Source organism: Oxyura jamaicensis, chromosome 13, assembly GCF_011077185.1.
Source record: "Oxyura jamaicensis isolate SHBP4307 breed ruddy duck chromosome 13, BPBGC_Ojam_1.0, whole genome shotgun sequence".
NCBI classification, from domain to species: domain Eukaryota; kingdom Metazoa; phylum Chordata; class Aves; order Anseriformes; family Anatidae; genus Oxyura; species Oxyura jamaicensis.
The window spans coordinates 10,678,221-10,693,847 of NC_048905.1; the positions used below are offsets into that span (position 1 = coordinate 10,678,221).

At 44.9% G+C, this 15,627-nt stretch overlaps 1 protein-coding gene and 1 long non-coding RNA gene across 3 annotated transcripts; one reads left to right on the forward strand and one right to left on the reverse strand.

The window, feature by feature from the left end:
- Positions 1–4,008: 4,008 nt before the first annotated feature.
- On the forward strand, positions 4,009–14,527 carry LOC118173865 (ovoinhibitor-like). 2 transcript variants are annotated; one of them, XM_035338804.1, is made up of 16 exons: positions 4,009–4,154; positions 4,938–4,957; positions 5,805–5,941; positions 6,127–6,187; positions 6,293–6,426; positions 6,858–6,918; positions 7,857–7,993; positions 8,460–8,520; positions 9,389–9,525; positions 9,972–10,032; positions 11,160–11,293; positions 11,374–11,434; positions 12,734–12,870; positions 13,268–13,328; positions 13,688–13,803; positions 14,332–14,527. In XM_035338804.1, exons 1-16 carry the CDS (start codon positions 4,100–4,102, stop codon positions 14,375–14,377), a joined length of 1,419 nt encoding a protein of 472 aa, XP_035194695.1. In that variant the 5' UTR covers positions 4,009–4,099; the 3' UTR covers positions 14,378–14,527. The 2 variants fall into 2 exon arrangements, with proteins under 2 accessions (XP_035194695.1, XP_035194696.1); XM_035338805.1 differs by lacking the exons at positions 7,857–7,993; positions 8,460–8,520.
- Positions 9,393–10,103, reverse strand: LOC118173868. The gene is made up of 2 exons (XR_004754423.1): positions 9,979–10,103; positions 9,393–9,532 (listed from the first exon to the last, which is right to left on the reverse strand). It is a non-coding gene; the product is annotated as an uncharacterized LOC118173868 (long non-coding RNA).
- Positions 14,528–15,627: the final 1,100 nt, after the last annotated feature.

The window sequence follows — 15,627 nt, forward strand, 5'->3', positions numbered from 1 at the left end:
TATCAACAGATTCTGACATAAACAATGGTTAATATTTTGTATGCTGATTTTTAACATGTGCAAACACTATGGTTTAGAAATAAATTATCACTGATTATTTCTACATGGAAAATCCCACCACGTACAGTTATGCAGGGAAAAGTCACCAGTTTGGTCCTATTTAGCTGTTTCTGGAGGTCCAAAATTTATCTGTCTTTGAGCTAATGAAACAGGTGAACCCTTGAATGTTATTTATGCAGCTTGAGAAGGATGAATATGAGGCAGTAAAAATGTGTCTGATGATGTCTGCTCACTGATTCCAGCTAAAATCATGCGTAGGGACCTCTGCGTGATATTTTTTTTAAAGCAGTACACAGTCTGAGGCTTAAAATAAATTCTTGCAGATGAAAATCAGTGCACTTGAAAGCGCTATTATAACTTGCAGTGATTTCAAGCATTTAGATTTTGAAATAATCACCCATAAAGCTTGCATTAATTGTGTTCCAAAACCAATGAACTGATGAGGAGGGTGCCCTACTAGCCTCTTCTGCCAGGGCTTGAGCACCTTCTGAATTTCTCCTGCTACCAGCAGAAATGATTGTTCACAGAAATCATAGCTGGCAATAAGGGTTTATTAATCAGATTACAAAACTGCTAAGAAGGCCTGTGACGGTGACTTGCTAAATCTGCCTTTGCTGTTGTTAGTGAGCCTACCAGAGGTAGCAATGGCAACTCTTTCTTGCTTTCAGTAGCCCTCCTTCCCATCATTCAGCCTACTTTTGCCAATCAGTCCAAGGTCTTACAGACCCCAGTAGCACCATACACAGCAGAGCTGCAGGTGGGACTCCATGTGAGTGATGCCACATGTTATTTCCGTGGGGGTCCTGGGGAGGAGGAGGCAAAAGCTCAAGAGGTGTTATGAATATATTACCCTCTTCTTTATTTTGCTCTTGGTTACCCTTGGTGTTGCCCTCTAATGCTGTAATGAGACCAAACTAGCCCTCTAAGAACCTGGAGAGGTACTAATATTCTGGGATGTCTTCAGTTTGCTGTAAATTTTGTGTTATTGAGGTTGTCTCTACTGCCAATGGGCACAGCCCCCATGTGGCTCACAGCAGTTCCTGAAGCTTTGCAGGACTGGCATTACGAATTGGCAGCTCCAGGCTGCTCACGAGCCTCCTGCCTTCTAAGAAAGTGTTTCCCTGAGTTCTTCCAAACATTGTCAGTGTTTTGAGCTCAACTGCTCCCTTTAGGGGCCTTGAGCCAATTGCTTTTTTGTTGCATGGAAGGTGTTAGGTACTTACATAACCCCAAGGGACATGCAAATGCTGCTCTGGCTTTATACTGAGGACTGTTGACTCTGGCAGAACCCTTTTCAGACCTTGTACAGTGCTGTTTCCCAATCCCCTGTGGCCTGTCCTTCTGGAGCCTGGCAGTGCTGTCCACCACCTCCCATGGCCACCGCAGCAGGGCCTGTGTGTGGCGGCAGGGCTTCTGTGCGAGCCTCACGCCAGTCATGTATGACGGCCCTCTGCTGCAGAGCCATTTCTTCTGACTGCCTGGGTGTCCCTCTGATGTTGAACCCCTCCAAGCAACTGCTGCATACGGGTTTCAGCATTGTCTTCTTTGATTATCACAGGCTGTGCTCCATGGCCCACCTGCTTTGTCTCAGGGACTGGTGAATGGGCCCCTCCACTCTTTGGGATTCCTATTTAGCACCCATTGGCACGTGCCTCCTGTCCTGCAAAGGTCTCTCTGGTTCCTGGAGCACTTCTCTAGGCCCTGGGACCTGCCCTGTTGCAGGGGACCTCCTGCTGGCCAGCCATCCAACCAGGACTGCAGAACAAGACAGGGAGCTGGAAGAGATCTCCATAACTTTCCTCAAAATGAAGGTATGAGCAACTCCACTTGAGTGGGTCACTCAAAATAAGAAGATGCAGGTGCAAGTTGTTGCAACTTAAAAAACACACATGAAAATTCACACTTTACCTTGATGCTGAAGGTCCTAAAAGAAATACTTCAGTGTTAGCAGAGGTGTATTGATATCTGCACTCTTGGTTTGTGGATGGGAAACAGAAAAAAATTCTGCATGTATTTCTGAAAAACAGGTGGGTTGGCTTTGTTGCCTTCTGGCTTCAGAGGGGTCACATCCTTTCTTGGCCCATGTGGGTGAGCTGCGTTGCAGCTGAGATGGGGGGGTGGCAGACGTGGGCTATGGCTGCAGTGTTTTCTAGATCCCATTTCCTCCTCTAGATCACTGACAGGTGTTTTTATTCTGTCCTTTTAATCCATCTCTTATTGCAAACATTCCCCGAATTTAATAACTTAGCTGGAAGACAATTGCTGTGATCTTGACAGAACATGCTGAGTCAATCCATTTTAACTGCAGATTTGGTTTGCAAATAATGTCTCCTTGCCGATAAGGTTCAGGTGTCATCTTTGTGGACATTGGCAGGGATTTGCTTGACCGTGACAGCTTTTACAGAGTCTGGCAATTAAGTTGTCAAGTTGCATTTTCCTCTGACAGGCAGCATTAATTGATGATAGACTTGGCTTCAATAAGCACTGAGAAAGATGGATATTGTGATCAGGGTGAATAGAGGTCCTTGTATTTGAGAGCTGTGTTGGTTCAAAGCTCTGGAGTCCTTGACACTTGGTGTTGGTGAGATAAGGGACAGAGCAGGAGATATCTAGGCTGAATTTCGGGGAAGTAACGAAAGCAGGATTTATGAATAGAGACCTCTCTAACATCACTAGGCATCGACATGGCTGGAAATGTTGGTATCTGGGGAGACTTTAATTTTGTAGATGCACACTGCAAACTACTAATGTTAGCAGGCCTCCTGGATATGAGGAGCAAACAGATTTTTTGATTAATTAATCCCCGAAATCATGTTATTGTGGATTTGCTTTTCAAGTGAGAAGGGTGTTGATGTCCTCCTCTTAGAAAAATAATACTGGGATGATTCAACCTGAGCTCACTCTGTTTAAATCATGCCAAAAATAGATCTGCAAATAAGGATTTTTACTACTGAGTACAGAATATGAAAGATTAAAACTTAGAAACTTGGAGAACCTAGGATCCTAATTGCAGAGACTTGTTTTGAGACCAATCTATAGAATTGACAAAAATGTGCTTAAATAAAGGAGACAAACATGTTCAGGACTGATCTAAGCTGTGTTACTTTAATGCTGGGCAAACCTTCAGTTGAAGCTTGAAGAAAACCAAAGACATGAAGTGTAAAGGAATGATTAATGTACACTATGAATGTGCCGGAAGGTAATCGTGTATGGGCTAATATCAATCTTTACAAAGTTGGCTGACTTCCTAGATAAAGGGAGTACAGTAGATCTAGTCTATCCAGACAGCAAAAGCGTTTGACCTGTTGCCCTGTGGTATGGTGTCATTTAGGCTTGGTGAGGTGGGTCAGGAATGGGCAACAGGGGAGATGGTAACGTGTGAGCAGAGGGTACGACAGGAGCTATCAGTGAACAGCCAAAAAGATGGATTTGGGGACCAAACTTCATGGTTTTGTTCCTTGCCGTAATACAGAGAAAGATGGTTGGTACATGGAGCAAATCTCTGCCGAGTTTTTTTTAAAGGCAGAAGAATAGGATTTCTCCCAGAGGGAATGGGGTAACCTTCTGGGCTGCAAGTGCCCAGGCTCAAACTGACATGAAATGTAGTGGTGAAAAGTGCAAAATCATGCTCCAAGGTGAAATAACAAGGGTTTTGGCTACCAGCTAGGAGCTTGGTTGAAAACTACAGCAGAGGAGAAAAATCTAATTGCATTTAGTCAGTCGTAGGGTAAATGAGAGCCTGCAATGTGTTGGGGCAGATCCGGGAGCGGAGGGGCCCTGGCACGCTCTCCACTTGCTGGCTCCCTTCAAGCCACACAAAAGGCCCCTTCCTGGCATACGTGCCCACGTCAATCATTAGCTAGAAATCCAGAGCTGGGTAAATACATTTTGGTTTCCCGTGTTGATGACAGATTGGGTGTTACATCATAAGGTGGGACCATTTGATATGACAGTTTGCTATATATTCCCACTCCTACCTGTGCCCTTCCTCTCCCACACCGAGAGCGAGCGGGCTGTAGTGGCACGGCTGCTGTCTGCCATGAAGACTACCGGCCTCTTTGTGAGAGCGGCTCTAGCCCTCTGCTGCTTCTTAGGTGAGTATTTCCTGTCCTGTTGCATAGGTTGCTTTAGCTGAACCAGCAGCCGGGTGATCAGCAAAAGTACTGGGGTCTTGTAATGTGCAGGAGAGCCTTATTCCATAAAGCAATATTCTTCCTGAGAGTGTAGCAAATAATTAGACCGAAAGATCCAGGTTTCAGCAAACCTCATGTAGATGACTGCTTTCATCTTGGTTTATAGGAGGAAATTGCTGAGGCAGCAGTCTTGGTGCAGGGCAGGAGCTTGCATGTGGAACTACTGGCTATAAGGGCAAAGCAAAGCTGTTTGCAATGGCATCCGTGTCCATATGAAAAACATAAGTGCAAACTTTAATGGCTAGAATCGCTCTGTGAACTTTTCTGTGCTGTTCCTGGTAACTGAGAAGTTTGTGTCTTGGGATGGATAGTGCCAGTGATCGACAGCCATCTTAAATGCACGCCTGAGCTTCTGGAAATCAAAGTCTTTTAGAAGAGGTTAAACTCAGAGTGCAGAATTGAAAATGCTTATATCGTTTCCCTGTAATGTCTTAGGAACCGATTAATACATGTGGTCTTCCCCATTCTATCTGCCATCCAAAGTGGAATGAAACTTTATTTAGTAACTTTTAATTCATCTTATGACCACTTACTAGCATAATGTAAGACTACATTTTCTTAAACCCAATAAACCAATCAACAAGTCAGTGAATTTAATTGTTTCATAGGAAGATTTGCATGTCATCTCTGCACATCAATATATATGTATTTTATTTTTTTTTTCTGTCTCTACTTTTCTTTTAGATATTACCTTTGGAATTGAGGTGAGTTACAGACTTTTCCATTTATTCTGTTCTATTCTGAGCTTCTGGTAAAATAGAAACAGTACATAATTACCTGATGAGCAAGTGGATTAAATCTAATGAAATCCTGGCTGTTCAAATAATATTTGCCAGTGCATGATTGAATGGTATTGCCAAATCATGAGAAAGTAAAACATTCCCCCCCCCCCCATTTATACTATTTTCAGTTCATTAAGTAAAATGAAGAAAGTGAGAATTAATTATGCAATCCTATTATAATAACTCTTAAATATAATGGAGTTCCTCCGAGTCAAAGGGCAGTATAATTACCTCCTCAAGAAGAAAGCTGTTTTAAGACTATATGCTTGAAAGCATCCAAGACTATGATTCTGATATATATATATATATATTCTATATGGTAAGACCCACAGTATTGTGTTCTTTTCAATCCCTATATTGGGTTGAAGAAAACAGCAGGGTCTGCATGATGGATTTGTCTGCAGGTTCTTCCCACGCAGTTACGAGACTCCTGTAACTCACCAGAGACTGTAGCATGATTGGGAACGATCAGATTTTGAGCTGAGGGGCTCTGGAGTACGGCCAGGCTCCCAGTTACCAGATGCCTTCATTAGGCACCATCTCTCCCACAGCTATCCTTCCTCCATGTCATGCCTCCCCCGGCCCCCAGCGGGAAGGCGTAATCAAAAACTTCTGTAGAGAAGTTTCCCTGCTCCTGACAGCCTGAGCAGGTTCAAAATGATACCTCTGGGTTTCCTCCTGTCTGGAGCTGCGGGAGGTGGGAGGCTGCGTGGCTTGTCCTTTCTGGGCAGGAGCTGACCTTGGGGCTGATGTTGTGCTGCTTTCACAGGTTGATTGCAGCCTGTATTCCAGCGGCATCGGCAAGGATGGGACCCTCTGGGTTGCCTGCCCGAGGAACCTGCAGCCAGTCTGCGGCACCGATGGCTCCACATACAGCAATGAGTGTGGGATCTGCCTCCACAACAGGTGAGCTTTGCTGGAAACCCCGCAGAAGCGGCAAGGTAGGGGGCTTGGGGTAAGGGTGGCAGCTCTGTCCCCCAGAGGTGGGCTGTGCAGAGGAGCGTGTGAGTTAGCACCAAGGTGTTGACACTGCCAGCCAGGAGGTGACAACTGCTCTGCACAATTCCTGACACAGGTCTACTTTCTTCTAGGGAGCACAGGACAAACGTAGAGAAGGACTATGATGGAGAGTGCAGGCCAGATCATGTTACGGTAAGCACAACAGTAAGACAATGTCTTGCTCTGCTGTTTTCCATAGACTTAATTTTATTTAATTCTTTTTTTTTTTTTTTTTTTCTATTCCTGCTATTTTTACAGATTGATTGCACCAAATACAGACAAACTGCAAAAGGTGGTAGTGTCCTGGTAGCCTGCCCAAGGATTCTGCGACCAGTCTGTGGCTCAGATAGCTTCACCTATGACAACGAATGTGGGATTTGCGCCTATAATGCGTAAGTCTTTTCTGCAGAACACCTTCTGGATAATTAGCAATAGCTAAGGCTCTTGGAAACACTTCTGTAAAACACCAGAATTTCTTAAGGCAGGTGTCTCGGTGGGTCTCTTTGAAGCTGGCTGCTTGTAATTCTCCAGCCAGCTTCAGTTTTCTTTTCCATTCTCTCTCTGGGCTCATGAGGGGGATCACAAAAGAGCCAGAGCAGAACCATGAACAGATCAAACTGGTGCTCCTAATACCATGTGATATGGAAATACCATGCATTTTCTGCTCAGAAAGTGGTTACTACTACCCGTGGGGTGCATCCAGACAACTCAGCCAGTTGCTGTGTCCTACGTGGCGGGTGGGGCCTTTCTTGTCCCAGTGGCTAGAGGGAGTCAGGAAAAGTTATTTTCAAGGTTCCCTAACCAAAGAACCTCTTTCTTCCAGAGAGCATCACACCAACATTACCAAAATGCATGATGGAGAATGCAAGATGGATATTGTCTCAGTAAGTGCAATAGAAATCAAAATCTCTCTCCTAGGGCTGTTTAACAGAGAGAATTCCAGTGATTTCTCTAGGAAACTGCAAGAGGATGGTATGACAGGACTTGCAAGGGTCCCAGTCCATCCTCTGGCTTTCTGCCCAGTGAGGGTGTTTGTTGCATCTTCCCTGTCCCAAAGAGAGGGTCATTCCATATATTCCACACCAAAGGGACAAAAGAGGAGGCCCAAGATTTTCCTGGCATTGAGCTGTACAGGTTGGCAGTTTTCTCTCTGGATATTCCTCCCTTTGCATTTCCACCCTTTCCAACAAGCATTTAAAATTCCCATACTGGTTGCTTTCACAGACATAGTGAGATTTGTAAGAGCAATGAGCGTACATATTTATAGGGTATAGCTCATTGTGTATTTATACAGGGCCAAGAGCCCAGTGCCTCAGGAAGAAAAGCTTATATATTTCAGCACAAAAATTTGGAGATGCAGAAAGTTCATTCTCCAACTGACAGATAGCCATTCTTTAGCCCTTCAAATCCCATGCTTAACTACAGGGAATTAGAATTAATAAGTAATCACGGTGCTTGAGAACTGGAGAGAAAACTAACGTAAACCAAAGCAATATTAGTCAGATTTCTAGCGAGTGAAAAATGTTTTCATGACCATTTTGTTGATGAGAAGGGATCCTACAATTTTATACTTGTTCCTCTGCCTGAAGAATTCATTTTCCAAGATAGGTCATTCTTCTCAGCTCCTAAAGAATTAGGATCTTATTCAGCCTATTTCTGATACAGTTTAATTTAAGCGTGTCAGGGCTTTGTTCTGTCACAGAAACTACAATGGCTGTGTTCCCCCCCCCCGTTCAGGTGGGATACCGAATGAAAAGGTTTTGCATTGACTTTTCCCACGTAGCTAGGGCTCCAGTGGGGCTAACTCTCCTTATTTTGGCAGATTGACTGCCATAAATACCCATCAACAGTTGATAAAGATGGCAGAAAATTAATAGCCTGTCCAAGGATCCTGAATCCAGTTTGCGGCACAGATGGCTTCACGTATGATAACGAGTGCGGGATCTGCGCCCACAATGTGTAAGTGCCATACGTACCCCACTCCTTCAAAGTAGCCAGCAGTGATTCGCAGTCCTGGGAACCTCCCTTCTACACTGCTGCTTACGCCTATTTCTTAAAGTGTGTTTAAAAACCGGATTATTTGGGGGTTTATAGTGAGTTTCCTTCTGTGACACCCTCTTTGTGCTCATGAGAGGAAACCTGCAAGAGTTAGAAGATGGCTCCTTGGATTAGTCTGTGGGCTGGGCAGTGACTGAGCAGAGGAAGGAATAGTTCTGAATATTGCTTTAAATTAGATGTTATGAGAAGACGTGAGGAGCTTGTTAATGAGCAGAGTAATGCAGCTATCTTGATACAACCTTGTAGAGAGGCTGAAGCCCTGTTTTTTTAGGTACCTGCTTTAAGCTATATCTGGTTCATTTTGCATGTGAGTGGAACCAAAAGTTTAAGCATTTACTTACTCAACTCTATTGTCTCCCTCTTCCAGAGAGCAGAGGACCCATGTCAGCAAGAAGCACAATGGAAAATGCAAGCAGGAGGTGCCTGATGTGAGTATACAATATAAGGCATATTTCTCCCCTTGTCTCTACCTACTGAAATATTTCCTGAGGCTACATCTACTCTGAAAGTGAGCATACTTGAAGCCTGGTTCTCTTTTCAAGTCCTTTAAGTCTTGTCAGCCCCCCCCATCCCATTAAGGATGCCTACATATTCCAATCCATCCTGGTGCAGGTGTCCTTTGGGTCCTCCTTGCTTGCACAGCCCTGCTGTGTGAGAGCTAGACACAGAGTTTACATTATGAATTTGTACCTACACCAACCTTTGGATTGAGGATGTATTCTAGTATATGGAGCACACCTGAAGTTCTGGATGGAGACAATAAGTCCCAGAGCTGGCATCTAGGACATGCCAATGTGTGTACAACATGCAAACATGGAACGTGGTCACTGGGGGGTTTAGAGCTTCCTTTGAAGATGACCTCCAAATGCATCACCAGCAAAATCCAACTTGCTTTACTATTTTGTTTGCCTTTTTGTTTGTTTCAATAGTGCAGAATGAAAAAGAGACTATATATATATATATATATTTTTCTTTTCTGGCATATCTTGCAAACAGTTTCGGTCAAAATGTAAGCTCCTTGGGTCAGAAGTGAAGTTGGATGGCATTTGGGATTGACTGAGCTACTTGCCCTAGTGAGTTGGCATCTTGCAGACTATACAGTGCTGTGTAGTTCCTCCTGGGCATGAGAGGATTCATGCAGAACTGACTCATGCTGGTTCTGACAGAACTGAAGTACAGCACAAGTGTTGTTTCAGCATCCCAGCATAAAAGATATGGAGACAAGCAGGAAATGATGGTAGGGTTTGTCTTGGAGAACAAAGGTTTCCCCAGGGCCAACACTCCTCCTTTTTGCAGATTGACTGCAGTCAATACCCAGCAAGAACATTTAATGGTGGTAAACGTATGGTACGCTGCCCACGGATCCTGCTCCCAGTCTGCGGCACAGACGGATTTACTTATGACAACGAGTGTGGCATCTGTGCCCATAACGTGTAAGTACTGCAGATAGAACTTACTTTTGGTGTGACTAGCCATCATTAGTACTCCAGGTCACTTCCCTTTTAATAGTGGCATGTCTGCATGTCTCTTTCTGTTACTTTTTCAAACTCCTGAAGCTCTGTCACCTCCGTTTCCTTTCCTGATGTGCTGTCTGTGCTCCTCAGGGAGCTGTGGGGGAGCCAGCCATCAGCCTGAGCACCCTGTGAGGGCTGTGAGATTTGGGCAGAGGAAAAAGTGGATAGGACTGCCATGAGTAGACCTTAATGGTCTGTTACTGCTTAGGATTATGTCTGGTAATGACAGGTAGAAGCTGGTTAATTAAACTGTCAGATGCCTCCTCTAACATTATGCGCTGGTTAAGATTTTGATCCGCTCTGTGACTGCTGGGTGTCACAGGGCTCAGCCGGTGAGCAAGCTAACGCTGACCTCTCCCTTTCAGACAATACGGGACTGACGTTAGGAAAAGCCACAATGGAAGATGCAAGGAGAAGAGCGTTGCAGTAAGTGTAAATAGAGTAAAACGAGTGCTTTCTCCTGCACTCCCCAGTCTCCAGGAGGAGCTGGGGAGTGCTTGTGCCTTGTGCTGGTGCTGCAATGCCCCCTACCCACTTGCAGTGGCTACGGCCAAGGGGCTGCACGTTTGGGCAAGAGAAGGGGAATAGGCTAGGGCTTGGGAAATAAAATGTCTCTGAACAGAAACCACCAAAGGCAGCCCAAGAACCGTGCAGCCCATTTTAGCGCAGTAGGAGAGGACAGAAAGCTGTGCAAGATGTCTGTGTTTTCATTCAGTGCTAGGATTTCCATTGCAGTAGACAGGCTAAAAAATCCTCGTGCTGTGGTCAGCCAAGAAAAATCTGCTTCCTGGTATGCATACAGAAATATCTGTATAAACATGCACAGTAACAATATGTGCTGATAACATCTCAGCACATTTATTCTGCTTATGCAGAGCAGCTCTAAAACACTGAAAATAACTTCATGCATCCCCAGGGAATGAGATATATCTTCTATAGTAAAGACATGATGTTATAGCTGTCTTTGCTATAACTTGCTCTTGGACTGTGTGGGAAATATGAGTAATAAGAGAGACTACACCGGAGGAAATATGCAAAATGACTGTGAAGTGTCAGATGTTTAGCGAGTGTAGACTGACTTCCACAGTCATCAATAGATATTTGCCTATTTATACTCAAATATTTGAACTGGTTGTAAAGATTTTTGCAATAGGAGCTGGTAAAACAGTTTATTGTTGCTGTTTTCAAAATGCTGAAACAAAACCTCAGGTTTAGTTCAGTCAGGCTGGACCTAATGTCAAACTAGACCTAATGTCAAACTTCTTAAATTGGATTCCTTTGGTCAAACTCTTGTTTTGAAACTTATACACATCCTAATCTAGGAAAACTATCTTTTTGGTCCACTATTCCTTTCTTCCCTCTGTTAGCAGGCAATACAAAACCCACCTACAATTACATAATTCATTTCTAATGGAAGACCAAACTTAAAACAGACCCTGATTTTCCTCTGGCAGAAGCTTTCAAAATCTGCAGGACCAGAGCAGGCAGACTGTAGCTGAGGCACGCTCCCAGCTCCCAGCAGCTGGCCCAGCATTGTTACTTTATCTCCCCAGCTTGATTGCTCCGCATACCTGAGAGACACCCCAAGCGGTGAAGCCATCGCAGCCTGCCCCTTCATCCTGCAGGAGGTCTGTGGGAGCGACGGTGTCACCTACAGCAACGACTGCGCACTGTGCGCCCATAACATGTAAGCCCTGCAGGTCACCCACTCAGAGATCACCGAAGTTGTTTGTTGAGCTTTTAAAACTGCTTTCTATCTTTTTCCAGTGAATTTGGAACCAGCGTTGCCAAGAGGCATGATGGAAGGTGCGTAGAGGAAGTTCCCCAGGTAAGTGAGACCTAAAGAAAAATAAGAGCTTGAGGTGGTGCTTATTGCTTAATTGTAGGAGTGCTGGTTGGTTTTTGTGGCATAGCCTCCACTGGGTCATGCAGCTCCTGCTGCCCTTTTTCCTGCGGGTGAACATCACCCCCCCCGACAGCAGGAACGCTGTGCACTTCCTGCAGTCGGTCAGGGAATGAAAGAGAAGAGGACAGGTGAGGAATGATTTATGAAGCAGGTAGCATAAATGATTTAAAGCGTTACAAGGAAAAAAATGCTTTCCCACAGCAGTCTATCATAGCCACCACAGGAACTTAGCAGCCTGTTTTGGCAGTATGGGAAGGGAACACAGGTGACCCCAGCTACCTGGTGCCTTCTGGATGCTCGTGCTTTGCAAAAGCTGCAAAAATTAGAAAATTACCTACTTTTTGAATGTCATTACCTAATGTAGCAGAGGATTCAAACTCCTCTGAGGTGTTTTTTCTTTTCCTTCCTTTTTTTTTTTTTTTTTTTTTTTTTTTTTTGCTGTGTCTGTGTAAATACAATGTAATCCAGTGTATACCAACAATGAATCTTGTAAAAATACTGGATTAAATATATTTGGCCAGCTATAAACTATTTACACTCCCTGGGGAATAGAAAAACAAAGCCATCTCATTATAATGTGTTTGAAAGAGTCAACATCCTGAGTCAGATATTTCATTTCTATACAAACAGACTATGAAATGTCATTCCTTTGTTTCCTGGGTATGCTCCGTGCTCAGGCCGGGTGAGATACATAAATCAGCGAGGAAGAGCTCACACTGGAGAAACTGGGACTGCTAAAACACAAGGCCAGTTCTTCTACTGGTGTAAATCATTTTCAACTGCTGTCAGTCCTTCTGGCAGATTTCAACACTCGGAGCCAGCCCCTTGCAACAAAAGGCCTGTCAGCACATCTCCCCTCAATTCTTGTGGGCCGAGAAACACTCCTTGGTCACATTCAGCTTCTCTTGCAGGAAGTGCATAAATCATGCCATTTTGATTTGTTGATTATTTATGAGCTTCATTTTGCAATATCCCTGTAGGTTCAGCAAGGTATAAGGGCATCATGATAAATACAGAACTGAGTGAGTGATGTGCACCTTCAAGCCTTGATTCAGTCTTCTCCAACATAAGGCTATGAAATGAAATTGCTAGTTTTCAATGAAGAATGAGTTAATAAATAACCATAACCTGTCCTGTGGCAGATCCTAAAAGGCAGAGGCATAAACAGGGGTTTGTGTCTGGGCACCATGGCACAGAGCATTTGCTGTCTTTGTTTCACAGCTTGACTGCAGCAAGTACCCAACTTCCACGCTGAAGGATGGCAGACAGCTGTTGGCCTGCACCATGATCTACGATCCCGTCTGTGCTACCAATGGTGTCACTTATGCCAGTGAATGCACGCTGTGTTCCCACAACCTGTAAGTACTCGCCCTTCTCCTGGGGGGCCCCACAGTGGCTGTGGCTGGACACGTCCTTGAGGGCTGAATAATACACAGGGGCTCTATCTGAAACACTATGCTGGATGGGTCCCCTCTGTCTACCCCCTTGCCCTATTTGCCATGGTTGGCATTTGAGATGGGCATTTAGCAAGGCCCATTGTCCCCAGAACTCCACAAAGAGTGTTCATTGACTGGGAGACCATTATTCCAAAAGATACATCCCCAGTCTGTAAAGGCACCCTCTTGCTAATGCTATGCAGCCAATGCTAAGCTAGTATTTCTGAAAATCTGTGTGCTATGCAGAAACGAGGCTGTGCTCTTGCACCATAGTTGTAACGCTAAAGGTTGCCTCTAATGTTTTGCCTCATTCTTCCAGGGAGCATCGGACCAATCTTGGCAAAAGAAAGAATGGACGCTGTGAAGAGGATGTTACAAGAGTGAGTAGGGAGAAATGGGGAGAAAGAACAAGGTCCAGTGTCTGTTACAGTCATGGGGAGCTGTCCCCTGCTCTGGGTCACAAACCGGAGAAGCAGCATGCAGCCCTAGAGAGATCCCTTGGGAATTTCACATTGGTCAGAACAGCTGCTCTCCATCCCATCGCTCTGTAACAGTGCGGGGAAAGGATGTGGCAGAGGGTAGAAATAGTATGAGGTCACATCTGCCACCAGGAGGGAGCTGAGTTGGTTATTGTCATAATTTTCCAGGCAGTTTCATTTCTCAGTGGAGTGTCATTGCTTGTGCTGGGGGGACATGGTTTGCTCTCAGGCAGAGCCTCATGTCCTCTTTGTGTGTGCAGGATTTTTGCCATGGCTTCACAGAAATCTCTCCCATCTGCACCATGGAATACATGCCCCACTGCGGCTCTGATGGCATAACATACAGCAACAAATGCACTTTCTGCAATGCATACCTGTACGTATAGAAGTAAAACCCTTCCTCTCAACAATTAATTCCTTTACCTGCTACAAGTGTAGGGCTGTTTTTGTAAGGCATTTTTGACTAAGTGCTTACGGGTGTGTGGAGGACATTTCTGGTCACCAGGACTTCTGCAAGAAGGTGGGGGTTTTGCTTTTTAAAGGAAAATGCAAAACGCTCACTTCGGGCGATCTGTGTGGCTTCCTGTTGTGTGTGTGTGTGCGTGCCTTTTTTTTTTTTTTTTAACTTCAAAGACAGTTTGCTTAGTTTCACCAGTGTGCAGTTTGTCCCACAAGCTCATCAGAGCATGAGAGAAGTACTTCACCAAACTAGCTGGATTGTATCAAATGTTTAAAACCTGTCATCCTTCCTCTGATGATAATAATGAAAGTAAATATTTGGGCTTTTGAGACTGTTCTTTACCTTCTGTCAACATTAAGCCAACATTTGGGCTAGTGAAGAGAGGAACAGGGCTTCAGCACACAATATAGTCTGTGTCTAATCCTTCTCTCCTCTTTTCACCAGGAAGAGCAACAGGACTCTCAACCTCATGAGCAGGTCCTCATGCTAACTCTGCAGTGGAGTCCAGCACAGGAAGACAAACTGCCTTGCACATGACTTTTCATGGGCTGATCTTCCCCAACAGCTTTCCTTCAGCTTGTTTTGTCTCCTTAAGCTCCTGAAACACGTTTTGGTCAATAAACTCACTTGGCAACATTTATATGTCTTCGTGCCACATTTCATACCTTTTCACCCTTCTCTCCAGCACAGTACTTGCACTGGTGCTCATTGATCCATCTATTGATGTTCTGTTCTACCAAACAATGTGGGTAAAGATTTTCCTGCCAGGTGTCCATGCCATTCCCCCTCCAAAGAGGGGCCTGTGCCCCCTTGGAATCTCTCTGGCATTTCCTTATGCCTCACAGTCTCCTTTCACCTAAGTTTTAACATCCTGGTGTGACCTGATCATGGGCTCCGTCTCTTTAGTCAGTGCAGGGAGATGTTCACCTCAAGGGTGGCATGGTCCGTCTCCACGGGGCAATGTCTAAGGTGGGGTGGATGGTTTGCTCTCACAAAGAGTGTTCTCTTGCTGTTGGATAGAAAGGGAAACTCGCGGAGTAGCTGACAGGTGCCTCTGACCTGGCTCCTGCTGCCTCCACTGCCTGTGCAGCCTGTCCTATGGAAGAGGCAGCAACTGCTGTCACAGGAGGTGATCCCAGCCTGGCTCCACTGAACTGACCTCAGTGCCATGTGCTGTGTAAGATATAAGCTCCAGGAGGGGAATGTCAAGCTTCTTTCAGGGTCGCAGAGCAGGAGTGTCCACGCATGAAGTAAATACCTTGATTTATTGATGCTACCGGACAGCCTCAGTCCTGGTGCCTGATAGGCAGGAGTCAGTGGGGGACAGGTCACAGTAAATCACTGCAGCCACCTGCCTTCTAAAGCCATTTGGGAAGGAGGAGGATGCCTGTGACCAAATTTAACTGAATACATAGTAAGTCTCAGGAAAGCATCTATGCACGACAATTGATTCACCTACTTTTTTGAGGCCAAGGAGCTTGGTATGCAGTGATACAATTGCTGTCTCTTGGGTCTGTGTAGATGTCAGGGGGGTAGGAAGACCTGAGGGCCACCCCCACCAGCTCCGCTCTGGTTCCCTCAGTCTAGCGTTATTGAAAGTCCAATGTTTTGGGGTTAAAGGATTTATTTGGGGCTATAGCTAAAGCCTCCCTCCTTCAATGTTCCATTGTAGTTTACCAGAGAAACACAATTATTTGGACCAGTTTAGAAAGTCACTCTTTGAACTGTCAGGCTAGATTA